Genomic DNA, 14,559 nt, shown 5'->3' with positions numbered 1-14,559 from the left:
AAACTGACAACCGGAAGCGGCAGGGACAGACCACTATAAACACCGGAGGAAACATCAAAGAAGCGCTTCGCAGGAGGCTCCCAAGCACTGATGATGTTGCCTAGCCAGGGGACGAAACGTTTGCAACAAAAACTTCCAGCTCGGCGAACAGAACCACAACGAGCACCCGAGCTACAAATCTTCGCACAAACTTAGATCAATCTATCATGCAACTAGGAGAAAGTGAGGACTGCAGATGCTGGAAGTCAGAGTTGAGTGTGGTGCTGGAAAAGCACAGTAGGTCAGGCAGCATCCAAAGAGCAGGAGAATCGATGTTTCGGGCAAAAGCCCTTCATCACGTTTGAGGCTGGGAGCCTCTGGGGTGGCGAGAGAAATGAGGGAGGTGGGAAAAGTAGTTGAGAGTATGATAGGTGAGGTTAATGGTGATAGGTCAGAGGGGAGGGTGGCGCAGATAGGTGGTAAAGAAGATGGACAGGTCATGAGGGCGATGCCGCGTTGGAAGGTTGGATCTGGGATAAGATTGGGGGGGGGGAGGGGAATTGAAACTGGTGAAATCCACATTGATGCCATGGGGTTGGAGGGTCCTGAGGTGGAAGATGAGTTGTTCTTCCTCCAGGTGTAGGGTGGTTAGGGAGTGGCGATGGTGGAGGCCCAGGACCAGCATGTCCTTGGAGGAGTAGGAAGCGGCTGGAAGTGTTTGGCCATGGGGCGATAGGGTTATTTGGTGTGGCTATCAGCCTTTACTCAGCAACTCTGCGTTGTTGAGTACCCTGAAGTCCACCTTGGATGGTCACCTGAAGATCCAAGGCCGAATGTCCTTGACTGCTGAAATGTTCCCTCGATGGGAGGGGACATTACTGTCTGGCGATTGTTGCACAATGTCCATTCATCCATTGTTGTAGTGTCTGCTGATAGCCACGTTCGGTACTCATGAGGACAGCTTCAACCGGGATCTTGGGTTCGCGTCACAGTACAGGTGACCCCACTACACTATACATTCTGTCTCACAAACACATACACTCTTACTGACCCTCTCCCATATGCGTGCGCACACCTCTCTCAGATATGTACGCTGTCACAGGGGCACACACTATCAAGCACGCGCATACTCTCACATGTCCCCTCTCTCATGTGTGTGTACACACACACACACACACACACACACACACACACACACACACACACACACACACACACACAATGGGGTGAATTTGCATCTGCAGAATTGTATTTGCAGATACATTCTATTTTGTTCTAAAGACATTCAGTCAGTAGGCAGTCAGTCCATGTGACATTTTATAAATTCCAGCTTTGGAAATAGAACCAGTCTGAGTCAAGGTTGGCATACAGACAGACTCTAATCTCACAGGTTTTAATGCACTGTTTGGGCTGAGTTGTCACTTTTTTTTTAATACACTGATAAAACCTCAGGATAGTGATTTGAAAGAAGTTCTGGAATTTACATGTTATAGAATCGAAATCTGCATCCCCTAAGTGATTAAAGACTTAACCGAGGTTAGTTCAGTGCATTGCATTGTTGTGTGAAACATTGATCTTTTATAAAAATAAATAGTGTCCTATGATCCTGCCCCACTAGCTATCTGGTGAAGGAGCAGCACTCTGAATGCTTGTATTTTCAAATAAACCTGTTGGACTATAATCTGGTGTTGTGATTTTTAATTTTGTTCACCCCAGTCCAACAGTGGCAACTCCTAATCATAACTATGAATAAAAACTTTAAGTTGCTCAGCTTTTATATTATTAACAAGTGTTTAATTTGTAAAGCTAGTGCAGTAAAGACACCTTGAATAGTAAAATATCGTCTCTCATTTCTATTTTCTCAAATACAGGAGGCACACCACCTCAACCAGTTGTGCCCACTCCGAAAGATAAGTGTGGCGCACCACCAGTTCGTAGTTTGTATGATGATTTGGGAACCACAAGAACTGGACTTTCACCCATAGGTTCACGACAACTGGTAAGAAACTAGATACACTGTAAGGATTGTTTTTAATTGGTAAAATGTTTCCGTTCCTCAGTTGTATTGAATGTGACCATATTTTTCAGGGAAATGTTAGAGCCGGATGCTTCATAAGAGCCTTGTAAAGTGAAATTTGACAGCAAAACATGTAAGGACAGGTGACTAATGTCCCCATGAAACTGAGCAAGTGAGGCTGATTATCAGGCTGAACGAGACCATAAATTTAAAGGGACTTGGAGGGGGGAGAAGAAACCGATATTGCATGGCACAATTTTATGTATGCAGGGACCATTGCAGAAAAACATTGCTTAAAAACTACCTCTTAAAGGAAGAAGGCAGGGTATGGATTAGAGAGGTTTGGGACCCAAACAGTTGAAAATGTGATCACCAGTACAAGAGGAGTTAAAATTGGAGATGCGTGCAATTCTGGTCTCCTTCCTATCAGAAGGATGTTGTGAAACTTGAAAGGGTTCAGAAAATATTTACAAAGATGTTGCCAGGATAGGAGGATTTGAGCTGTAGGGAGAGGCTGAATAGGCTGGGACTGTTTTCCCTGGAGTGTCGGGCTGAGGGGGTGACCTTTATAGAGGTTTATAAACTCATGAGGGGCATAGAGTCATAGAGATGTATACAGCACCGAAACAGACCCTTCGGTCCAACTTGCCCATGCCTCTCATATCTTTCCCCTCTCCCCTCTCACCCTTAACCTATGTTCTCTAGTTCTGGACTCCCCCATCCCAGGGAAAAGACTTTGTCTATTTATCGTATCTATGCCTCTCATGATTTTATGAAGCTCAAAAGGTCACCCCTCAGCCTCCAATGCTCTAGGGAAAACAGCCCGAGCCAAGAGGTGGGCGACCTTTTCATGTTGGGAGGCCACATAATGTTAGTTGTAATCTAATAAAGCCGCATCCAAGAAACTTCAATTATATATTGTTAAAAATTCACATTTTTTTTAATTGTGGTGGTCAGTCTGTGAGGATTATTTCGTTGAATTTTCTTTTACACTCTGGTATTTTAAGTACATTCAATTTAAGATTAAGATTAAAATTAAAATAATAATAAAGGACGAAAAAACATAAAAATAAAAGATTTGTTCTGCAGAATTTGGATTCATTCAAAAGGCCACACGCAATGGCCTAGAAGGCCGCATGCGGCCGGCCGTAAGGCCGCAGGTTCCCCACCCCTGGCCCTAGCCTATTCAACCTCTCCCTGTACTCAAATCCTCCAAACCTGGCAACATCCTTATAAATCTTTTCTGAACCCTTTCAAGTTTCACAACATCTCTCCGATAGGAAGGAGACGCAGAATTGCACGCAATATTCCAACAGTGGCCTAACCAATGTCCTGCACAGCCACAACATGACCTCCCACCTCCTGTAATCAATACTCTGACCAATAAAGGAAAGCATACCAAACGCCTACTTCACTATCCTATCTACCTGTGACTCCACTTTCAAGGAGCTATGAACCTGCACTCCAAGGTCTTTCTGTTTAGCAACACTCTCTCGGGCCTTACCATTAAGTGTATAAGTCCTGCTAAGATTTGCTTTCCCAAAATGCAGCACCTCACATTTATCTAAATTAAATTCCATCTGCCACTTCTCAGCCCATTAACCCATCTGATCAAGACCCTGTTGTAATCGGAGGTAACCACATTCGCTGTCCACTACACCCTCCAATTTTGGTGTCATCTGCAAACTTATTAACTATACCTCTTCTGCTCCCGTCCAAATCATTTATATAAATGATGAAAAGTAGTGGACCGAGCACCAATCCTTGTGGCACTCCACTCGTCACAGGTCTCCAGTCTGAAAAACAACCCTCTACCACCACCCTCTGTTTTCTGCTTTTGAGCCAGTTCTATATCCAAATGGCAAGTTCTCCCTGTATTCCATGAGATCTAACCTTGTTCACCAGTGGACAAAGTATTTTCACTGGGGTGGGGGAATCCAGAACTAGAGGTCATAGGTCTAGGGTGAGGGGGGAAAAGATATAAAAGGGACCTAAGGGGCAGAGGGTGGTATGTGTATGGAATGAGCTGCCAGACGAAGTGGTGGAGGCTAGTACAATTGCAACATTTAAAAGGCATCTGGATGGATATATGAATAGGAAGGGTTTGGAGGAATATGGGCCAGGTGCTGGCAGGTGGGACTAGATTGGGTTGGGATATCTGGTTGGCATGGCTGAGTTGGACCAAAGGGTCTGTTTCCATGCTGTACATCTCTACGACTCTGTGCGAGAAACCAGAATTAGATGAGTACAGGGAGCTGAGGAGATTTGAAAACAAAGATGGTAATTTTAAAATTTAGCTATTGCTTAATTGGGAACCAGTATAGTTCAATGAACACTGATGGTTGATGAATTAAATTAAAGCAGCAAAATTTTTGGTGACTTCAAGTTCACTGATGGTAGTGAATTAAAGTAGGCAAGTTTGAGGTGCCAAACGTATGGATGAAGATTTCATCACTAAGTAAACTAAAATGGGGAAAATCGGAGTTTAAAATGAGTGATCTTGTCGCAAGGATATGTGGGCAGGAGCTCATCCAAGGTCAATAAATACACAGCATGCAGTCTAATTCTGAGACAGCTGGCAGGAAGTGAGATACAATGGTCAAGGAATGATGTTTGTTAGATAAAGGCAAGAGGCTGGGAATGAAACTCATTGCAGGTAGTTCTCTGCCTATGATTACATTGGTAAGCGTGACACATCATCAGTTTGTAGTAGATTATATGACCATTTCAAATATTGTAAAGTCTGAAAAGTGTGCGCGTTCTCTTTAGTGTTCTATCATTTATTATTTTTGAATGCTTTCTGCTGTGTGTTTGGAATGAATATTTAAAACCACAGCCTTTTACTTTAAGGAAAGTGGTTTCTTCCTTATTTTGCAGGACTGTCTCTGCCAAATGCTGAATGTGGTTGGTGTGGATGTACATTCTGCTTCAAAATCTCTGCAGTTTTCTTGCGTTTTGAGGAGTCCAGGTGTTGAAAGGAATTGCTCTGCTTTCTTTCATGAATTTTTTTTTCCACCACACTATTTCTGCATAAGTTGCTAGAAATTTACATCATTTGTTGTCATCAAATTTAAGATTACTTTTCAAAACTTCTCGTTTGATGTTTTTCACATTGCAGGCTAATGTTCAAAAAGTTCAAACACCTCTTTCTGGAAATAATGTAACTCCTGGATCAGGTATGTTTATTTTGTGTAGTTCTTCATTGAAGTATTTGCAGTTTCTTGGTATAGAACATCACTGCTATTAGTTTACAATCTTCATCAAATCTATGATTTCTTTATATTCGATATAGTATGTAACAGTTAATGTTTATAGTGAAAGCATGTAGAATTCCTCATTGTCAATGTATTCATGATAAAGATATAAATTTGCCTCTTTCTACCTTTTTGTGTTGTAAGACACACTACCTTTACAGTAGTTTAACTTGTCAGAGCTGTGGCTCATTCCTAAACGGATAGGCAGGCTTATGTTTTTGGTTACAAAATGAACACCACCTCTGACTACTTCGCTGTCAATTGACTGCTTACATCTGTGATGAATTATTTTCCCATAGAGCTGCCAGTTGGAAAGTGTTTATGAAATCACAGGCCTCTCATTCCTTTCAGGAATAGTAGGTCAAAGTTGCTGCCTTGGATGAGCAATACACTGAGGGGCAGTAGACTTCTTAAGTTGCTGTGTGAATGGGATACATTGAACAATCCAGTCGTGGATGTTGATGTTCCTCTTACTGTCATAAGATGTTTGAGGTTGTAAATCCCCTAGCTGACTAACTGCTTAATATTTCTAATCATTAGTACCAGTGACGTGGTATCTCCTGGTCAGAAAAATGTTCTGTAGATCTTGCATTCTATTCCTGATTGCAGATTGTAAAATGTTAAAATGATCAATCTAATGATTTAAGTTTACAAAGGTACACTTCTTCTGAACCTGTTATTAGTTTACAACATCTCCTTTCATATGTATATGCCAAGTATCTTAAAACCATTTCTAAATTATTGGTGGGATTTTCCTGTCTTCATTTGAAGACCAAGATCCTTTTCTTCAAAATTGTGTGGTCCTTCTGCTTTGGTTGATTCCTTAAAGCTCAGTTTTGTTTACTGCTGAATATAGAATACATTTATTTTAAATTTGTATCCTTGAGTAATTCATCTTATGAAAAAGAGTGTAATGATGTGACGATTGTGCACTTGTATTAGAAAAATCTATCTCTCTTCCTTAGGTGCCAATAGTATATTTAGTCCAGCCACTATTGGCCAACACAGAAAGGTGACTCTTTCTCCTGCCCAGGCGGATCCTTTCTACACACAAGGAGAATCTCTTACTTCAGATGATCATTTAGATGACACATGGATCACAGTTTTTGGGTTTGTATGATTTGTACATTCTTCTGGAATTGTAGAAACTCTATTTTCCTGGATCGAAGATGAGAATTAAGTTGTTTTATCTATCAAAGAACTGCGGTTGCTGGAGATCTGTAATAAAAACAAAAATTGCTGGCAAAACTCAGGCCTGGCAGCACCTGGGAAGGAAGCAGAGTTAATGTTTCAGAATAGTTTTGATGAAGAGAATTAAGTTGAGTTCAATTTTCAGGGAATTGTACTTTTAGTTTGGATGGGTAATTTTGTTTGTGTGCGTTAATTTAGATTAAATGGCTTTTCATCCTTCAGAATTTGTTAAGCCAGAAGACGTTTTGGATATTACTTTACTGCAACACAAACGAGCTTTCAATCTGGAGTAGCTTTATTATTTGCTGATTATGTTTAAATCTAGAACTAATTACATTTGTAACTGCCATGTAGTAGTTTTTGAGGTAAAGTATTTGTGTGTGCATAGACAATTTACAAGTAACTGCATTTGTGTAGTACTTTTATTTTCTCCTACCTAGCATGTTTTCTAAAATTGCATTTTTGAAGTGGCATTTTCAAAATTGTGCAACATCTTTCCATTCAAGAATAGTACAGTACAGAAAAGAGACCAGTCGACTCATCAAACCAACAGCTCTCTCTCATATTATTCTTTCACCGTGTTTTCAATCACCACCTCATTCAGACCCTCGAGCTTGCTGTAACATTCAGTAAGATCATGGCTGTTCGGTGGCCGAACTCCATGTGTCTGCCTTGGCCCCATATTCCTTGATAGACTTTTTTTAATGAAGCAAGACTATCTTGCATTGAAATTTAACAATTGAATTAGCATTGACCACCATTTTAAGGAGCGAGTTCCAAATCTCCATTATTCTTTGCATCTAGAATTGCTTCAAATATCTCTCCTGCATGGCGTGGCCCTAATCCTTTGACTATACTCCCTGATTCTAGAATATTCAATCGGAGTGGAAATGATTTATCTTTATCTATGCTATCTTTCCCTGTTATGTCCTGAAGATCTCGATTAGATCAACCCTTAACATTCTAAATTCTAGGGAATAAAGGCCTAATCTGTCCTCATGACTTAACCTTTGAAGTTCAGGTATCCTTCCTGTAAACCTGCATTGAACACCCTCCAAGGCCAAAACATCCTTCCACAGTTCTTTAAGTGGGGTCTAACTGGGGTTTTGTATAACTGCAGCATAACATCTACAATCCCTATACTCAACCACTTTAGATACGAAGGCCAGCATTTCATTTGCCGCCTTGACTGTTTTCTGCACATGTTCATGGCATTTAAAAGATCTGTGCACCTGAACCTCCAAATCTCGCTGGAAATCTACTATAACTAACTTTATGCTTTCTTTAAAAAAAAAACCCAGATCTATTCTTTTTCAGTCTGAAATAAATGATCTCACACTCTTATATTAAAATCATAGCTGCATAGCTTTGCCCATTCACCTAATTGACCAATATCCTATTGTATTTTTATGCTGTCATCAACACTGTCTACAATGCTGCCCAGTTTTGTGTTGTCAGCAAACTTGGATATTTGACTTTTTATGCCATTATCCAAGTCATTAATGAATAATGTGAATAATTGAGCCCCCAACACAGAACCCTTCAGGACATCACTAGTCATGCCCTGCCAACTTGAGTGCTTACTCATTATTCCAAATCTGTTCCTTCCCACTCAACTCGTTTCCAATCCATGTCAGTAATTTGCCCTGAATTCTGTGGGCTTCCACCTTGCCTAACAGTCTCTTTTGTGAGACTTCACCAAAAGTCTTCTGTAAGTCCATGTAAACACTATTGACTTAGCTGTGCCCAACACTTCTGTCACCTCTTCAAAAACTGAATTTGGTCAGATATGACCTACCCATCACGAATCCATGCTTACGCTCCCTGATTAACTGGAAGTTTTTGGTGATCAGTTACCTTACCCTCAATTATAGACTCCAGCCACACCTTAGATGTTAGTCTAACTGGTCTGTAATTCTGGATTCCTTTGTCACTTTAAAGAGCAGAGTGACATGAGCAAATTTCCAATCCAGAGGTACAACTCCTGAATCCATGGAACACTGAAAGATTATGGTTAGGGCATCTGCATCGTGTTCTCCTATCTCCTTTAACATCATTGGACGAGAGCTATCAGGTCCTGGAGACTTGTCAATCTTCGGTTCCATTACATTTCCCATTGTAGATGATTGATTTTAATAAAGCTAATATTGTTTAGACTCTCCTTGATCCCTCTGTTAATTTCTTTTGACACTTCCAGCAAGCTATCATTCAGTATATCTACCATTTTCCGTGTTGACTGACATTATCCCCACTCAACCTTAAGTTGGCCAACAGTAATCTTCACCAGGCACTTACCCTTTCTTAACGATCACATCTCTTTTTATAGTCTTGTGTCCCTTTATAAGTTTCCTTTTGAAATCCTTTTTAGCCATTCTTAGAAGCTGCTTTCTTGCTCTTTGTATTTGTCCTATTCTCTGGAATCTATACTGTTTTAGCATTTTTAAATGCCCTTTTAATTTTATGCTGTCCTCTAGCACCTCATGTCCGTGGTTTTCTTTGGTCAGGCGGAGCGTTTACTTAAGTACAAACTGCTTCTGATTAGCATTTAATGTTATTTTCAACACCCTCCTCTATTCCTCGGTGTTTTACTTATTAACAGGGGTTCCTGGTCTTTGCCTCATCCTGTCAGTCATCCTCAAGCATCCAGCACTTGTCAACTACTGGCCAATCCCAGCCTTCCTTTCTCAAATCATTAAACATCTTGTCATCTCTCAAATTGTATTTGACTGTCACGGAACTTCAAATTTGGATTGACCCCAGCCAAATTATTGAAATAACTGTTATAAAATTAAAAATGATTCCTCCTCATCCCACACTACATACTAGCACTTTTTCTGACACACTTGGCCACATCATCCTTCAATGTTCCATCACTGTCCTTCAGCTTGGTGGAACTGTTCTGCCCATGTTTCTGTCAAGTTGCTTCCAGAGTAAGACTTACCATTCTGCTGCACTGTTGCCTCAGGCTTTGCCCTAGGAATCTGTTCTGCCTGACCCATTTCTCACTTATGTAGTGCAGTAAGTGCATGTACATATGCAGGCAACACACAGCTCTGTGTAACTGCCATCACCTTCCTCAGTTCCTCCTCTCGGTGTTAAATTATTAAACTGCTTATTCAACATCTGCTCCAGTTTGCAATTTACTGAAATTTATGCTCATATAAGGAAGATTGAAGCCATTTGTTTTGGCCCATCTCCAAATTTTGTTCCCTTGGTACCAGTTCTACCCCTCTCCCTAGCAATAGTCGAAGACTAAAACTAATCTATTTGCAACCTTGGTGTCGTGCTTGATCCTGAGTTGAACTTAAAATTGCATTGACAAATCATCACCAAGGCTGACTGTTTCCACCACTTTAACACCACCTGAATTCAACTGCAGAATATCATATTCATGTGTTGTTTTGTCTAAACTTGACTATTCTAATGCATTAATAGCTGGTCTCCCACATTCCCATCTCTCGAAATTTGAGGTAACTTAAAAAATTTCTGGCTGTATTTTGGGGCAAGTTCTACACTGTTTCATAATCCTGTGAATCATCTTGGAACGTTTTGTTACTTTAAAAATGCATTGCCTTAAGTCTCATTCAACCAGTCTTCTCCATATCCCTGTAATTTTTCTTCAAGTATTTATCTATATTCATTGTGCTAATTTTGAATCAATTTCCATTTCCCTTATCTGGCAGTGTATGTCAAATCCCTGCAAAGACATCTTTTCAAAAGAACAAATAGCTTGCCTTCCTGTTCCCTCTGGCTATTGGTCCATGGGTCATAGAGTCTTAGAGATGAATAGCATGGAAACAGACCCTTCAGTCCAAATTGTCCATGCCAACCAGATATTCCAACCCAATCTAGTCCCATCTGCCTGCACCCGGCCCATATCCTTCCAAAGCCTTCCTATTCATATACCCATCCAGATACCTTTTAAATATTGCAATTGTACCAGCCTCCTCCATTTCCTCTGGCAGCTCATTCCATACACTTACTACCCTCTGCGTGAAAACGTTGCATCTTGGGTCTTTCTTACATCTTTCCCTTGAAACCTATGCCCTTTTAGTTCTGGATTCTCCCACCCAAGGGAAGAGACTGTCTTTTATTCTATCCAGGTCCCTCATGATTTTAGGGGCCTCTATAAGGTCACCTCTCAGCCTCCGATGCTTCAGGAAAAACAGCCCTAGCCTATTCAACCTCTCCCTGTAGCTCAAACCCTCCAATCTTGGCAACATCCTTGTAAATGTTCTCTGAACCCTTTCAAGTTTCGCAACATCTTTCCGATAGGAAGGAGACCAGAATTGCACGCAATATTCCAACAGTGGCCTAACCAATGTCTTGTATAGCCACAACATGACCTCCCAACTCCTATACTCTGACCAATAAAGGAAAGCATACCAAATGCCACCTTCACTATCCTACCTACCTGTGACTCCACTTTCAAGGAGCTATGAACCTGCACTCTTTGTTCAGCAACACTCCCTATAATCTTACCATTAAAGTGTATAAGTCCTGCTAAGATTTGCTTTTCCAAAATGCAGCACCTCGCATTTATCTAAATTTCAACTCCATCTGCCACTTTTCAGCCCATTGGCTGTTGTAATCTGAGGTAACCACCTTTGCTGTCCACTACACCTCCAATTTTGGTGTCATCTGCAAACTTACTAACTGTACCTCTTATGCTCACATCCAGATCATTTATATAAATGATGAAATGTAGTGGACCCAGCACCTTGTGGCACTCCACTGGTCACAGGCCTCCAGTCCAAAAAAACAACCCACCATCACCACCCTGTGTTTTCTACCTTTGTGCCAGTTCTGTATCCAAATGGCTAGTTCTCCCTGTATTCCATGAGATCTAACCTTGCTAATCAGTCTCCCATGGGAAACCTTGTCGAATGCCTTACTGAAGTCTATATAGATCACATCTACTGCTCTGCTCAATCCTCTTTGTTACTACTTCAAAAAACTCAATCAGTTTCCTGAGAAATGATTTCCCTCTCATAAAGCCATGTTGACTATCCCAAATCAGTCCTTGCCTTTCCAAATACATGTACATCCTGTCCCTCAGGATTCCTTCCAACAGCATGTCCACCACCGACATCAGGCTCACTGGTCTGTAGTTTCCTGGCTTGTGCTTTACCACCTTTCTTAAACAGTGGCACCATGTTAGCCAACTTCCAGTCTTCTGGCATCTCACCTGTGACTATCAATGATACAAATTTCTCAACAAGGGGCCCAGGAATCACTTCTCTAGCTTCCCACAGAGTTCTGATCAGGTCCTGGGGATTTATGAAGAAGGGCCTGTGCCCGAAACGTCGAATCTCCTGTTCCCTGGATGCTGCCTGACCTGCTGTGCTGTTCCAGCAATAAAGTTTCAACTTTGATCTCCAGCATCTGCAGACCTCACTTTCTCCTCCTGGGGATTTATCCACTTTTATACATTTCAGCATCATTGGTACCAGTTTCTCCATTTACATTGGCTAAACCCTTTCTCATTTTAAACACTTTTGAACATTTGACCTTCTGTGCTCTAAGGAAAGAAACCCAATTTGGCTAGTAAATCCATGTAACTGAAATCTCTTATTACCACGATAATTGTTTTAGTAAATCTCTTCTGTACCCTCTCTGCAGCTTTCATGTTCTTCCTAAAGCGTAGTTTGCAATATGTTGCACTAGGGTTGAATGAATGTTTTGTGTAGGTTGAAGATATTATTCCTGAGTTTTGTACTTCATAGGTATATGTAAGGATCATAAATGCTTTCTTAATCTGTCCTATTCCCTTAAAAGGTTTGTGGGTAAACATTACTCCATCACCTCTTGCATACTCTTAATTTTTAACAGTTGCTTTGTGTTGTCTTTCCTTATTCTCCCTACCCGTGTATCACTTCACATTTTATACGTTGAATTGAATATACTATATGTTTGCTCATTCGTTAGACTCATCAATATTCTCTCCCTGATGAAACTTAGGCCCGAAACATCGATTCTCCGGCTCCTTGGATGCTGGCTGACTTGTGCTTTTCCAACGCTACACTTTCTACTCTGATCTCCAGCATCTGCAGTCCTCACTTTCTCCTAATATTCTTTTGCAGTTTGATTCGTCTATGAATCTACATTTCATTCATGTATATTATAAACAGCAGTAGTCCAAATACCAATTGTTGGAGAACATTACTGTACACTTCCCTCCATTTTTAAAAATAAACATTCATCATAACTAACCCTTTTTAGCTCATTTTTCTACCCATCTCATTGCCCTTTTTATCCCATGGATTTCAGTCTTTCTGACAAGCTGTTTATGGTAGCATAATTTTGTTTATCATCTTATGAGACTTAGTTACACTAACTTCAACAGATACTCCCCTGGATTTGATAGTAGGAATGTTTCAAATTAGGAGATTTAAGGTAGAATCCCATGGCTACTGATCAGTTGTATTTGCCTTGATTCCATTAGGCATTTTTTACTCATCTGGTTTATCGCTGGATCGCTAGAAATGAAGTAGCCTTTCTGTCTATACATGTAGACGGGTGACATGATTAGATAACAGTTTCAAGTCATATACTAACCTTACTATCTTGGCTGAAGAGAACTTTGGATCATGAGTGGAAGAAATGTAAGATTTTTTTGATAGTCCTCTAAGTTACTGAAACAAATTGCATCTGTAACTGTACCTTAAGTTGCTGCTTAATGACAAAATTATTGGTGAAGATTTCTATGAATTATTAAACCGTAATTAATTTATATTGAGAGCATTCTCACTCCCACTTGAAGGATTTTTGCGTTTGAATTTGACATGTCATTTAAGCAACTTGATATGTTGAATTAGAAAATGCAGTATTTTGGGCTGTGGCAATGAATGACAAAGTTTTTAAATAGGTTGGTAGTAGGCTGGGAAATATCTGGTACTTGCAAATATTTCATAATGTGCTAACTAGAACCCATTTACAGATTGGTATAACATTAATGGCACTTTAATGTCTACTTTGATTTTCATGAAATAGTTTACAATCTTGGCTGTGTTGCTGTTGAGCATACAGAGGAGGTTCGCAGTGTTAATTCTGGAGTTGAGAGAGTTGGCTTGAGGGAAACTGAGTAGATTGCAATTATATTCATTGGAATGTAGAAGAATGGGGATTGGAGGGGATCTTATAAAAACATAAAATTATGAGAATAGATAAGAAGGAAGCAGAGAGAATGTTTCCACTGGCAGGTGAAACTAGGACAAGAGGACATAGCCTCAAAAATTAGGGGCAACAGCTTTAGGACTGAATAGAGAAGGAACTTTTTCACCAGAGATTCTAAATCTATGAGATTCTCTGTCCAGTGAAGTAGTCGACACTACTTCAGTACATGATTTTAAAACTAAGATAGATTTTTTTGTTTGACAATAAAGGAATTAAGAGATGTCAATTGGGGGCTTCACTGATCACTTAGTGTAGTATTGGGATAAACTTGAAAACAAATCATTTGTCTACCTGGGTACAGTGTACATGTATTTATACTGAAGCACGCTAGAGGCTAGAAGCTGATTCTTCCTCTAAACTGAAAATTTGTCATTGTTGATGCTTGAACTTTTGTGTTTAACTTGCAATATAGTCTGTTATTCATGTCATTCTTAATGAAATTACTTATACTAAGGAAATTTCCATTGCAGGTTTCCACCAGCATCTGCTTCATACATCCTTCTACAATTTGCACAATACGGAAACATCTTAAAGCATGTGGTAGGTTTTTTAATGGATTAGGCTTTCTAATTGCTATTTGGAATGGGGTGTTTTTTCCTATATATTGCTGAAAGTAGTGCAAGTTTGTTGTTTAGTGTAAAACAAATCAACTTTTGGAGGCAGTTCAGAGGAGCCTCGTTAGATTGGTTCGAGAAATGAAAGAACATCGCATAAGAACTAGGAGCAGGAGTAGGCCACCTGGCCCTTTGAGCCTGCTCTGCCATTCAATAACATCATGGCTGATCTTTTCGTAAACTCAGCTCCACTTACCCGCACTCTTTCACTATCTCTTAATTCCTTTATTGTCAAACAAAAAAATCTATCTTAGTTTTAAAATCATGTACTGAAGTAGTGTCGACTACTTCACTGGACAGAGAATCTCATAGATTTAGAATCTCTGGT

At 40.1% G+C, this 14,559-nt stretch overlaps 1 protein-coding gene across 2 annotated transcripts in view; it reads left to right on the top strand.

Annotated features, from left to right (window-relative positions):
* nup35 (nucleoporin 35) overlaps positions 1 to 14,559 on the top strand; it is a 30,295-nt gene that overhangs the window by 4,856 nt on the left and 10,880 nt on the right. For both annotated transcript variants that reach the window (XM_043693451.2, XM_087988963.1), the window contains exons 3-6: positions 1,851 to 1,978; positions 5,115 to 5,172; positions 6,216 to 6,360; positions 14,088 to 14,157. In XM_043693451.2, coding sequence (XP_043549386.2) covers positions 1,851 to 1,978; positions 5,115 to 5,172; positions 6,216 to 6,360; positions 14,088 to 14,157 — 401 coding nt within the window. The remainder of the gene's footprint in view (positions 1 to 1,850; positions 1,979 to 5,114; positions 5,173 to 6,215; positions 6,361 to 14,087; positions 14,158 to 14,559) is intronic.

The sequence above is a fragment of the Chiloscyllium plagiosum genome, unplaced genomic scaffold (genome assembly GCF_037043375.1).
Source record: "Chiloscyllium plagiosum isolate Xiang-an unplaced genomic scaffold, Cpla_swu_hap1 HiC_scaffold_7, whole genome shotgun sequence".
Taxonomy (NCBI): domain Eukaryota; kingdom Metazoa; phylum Chordata; class Chondrichthyes; order Orectolobiformes; family Hemiscylliidae; genus Chiloscyllium; species Chiloscyllium plagiosum.
This window is presented reverse-complemented; position numbering and strand designations above follow the sequence as displayed.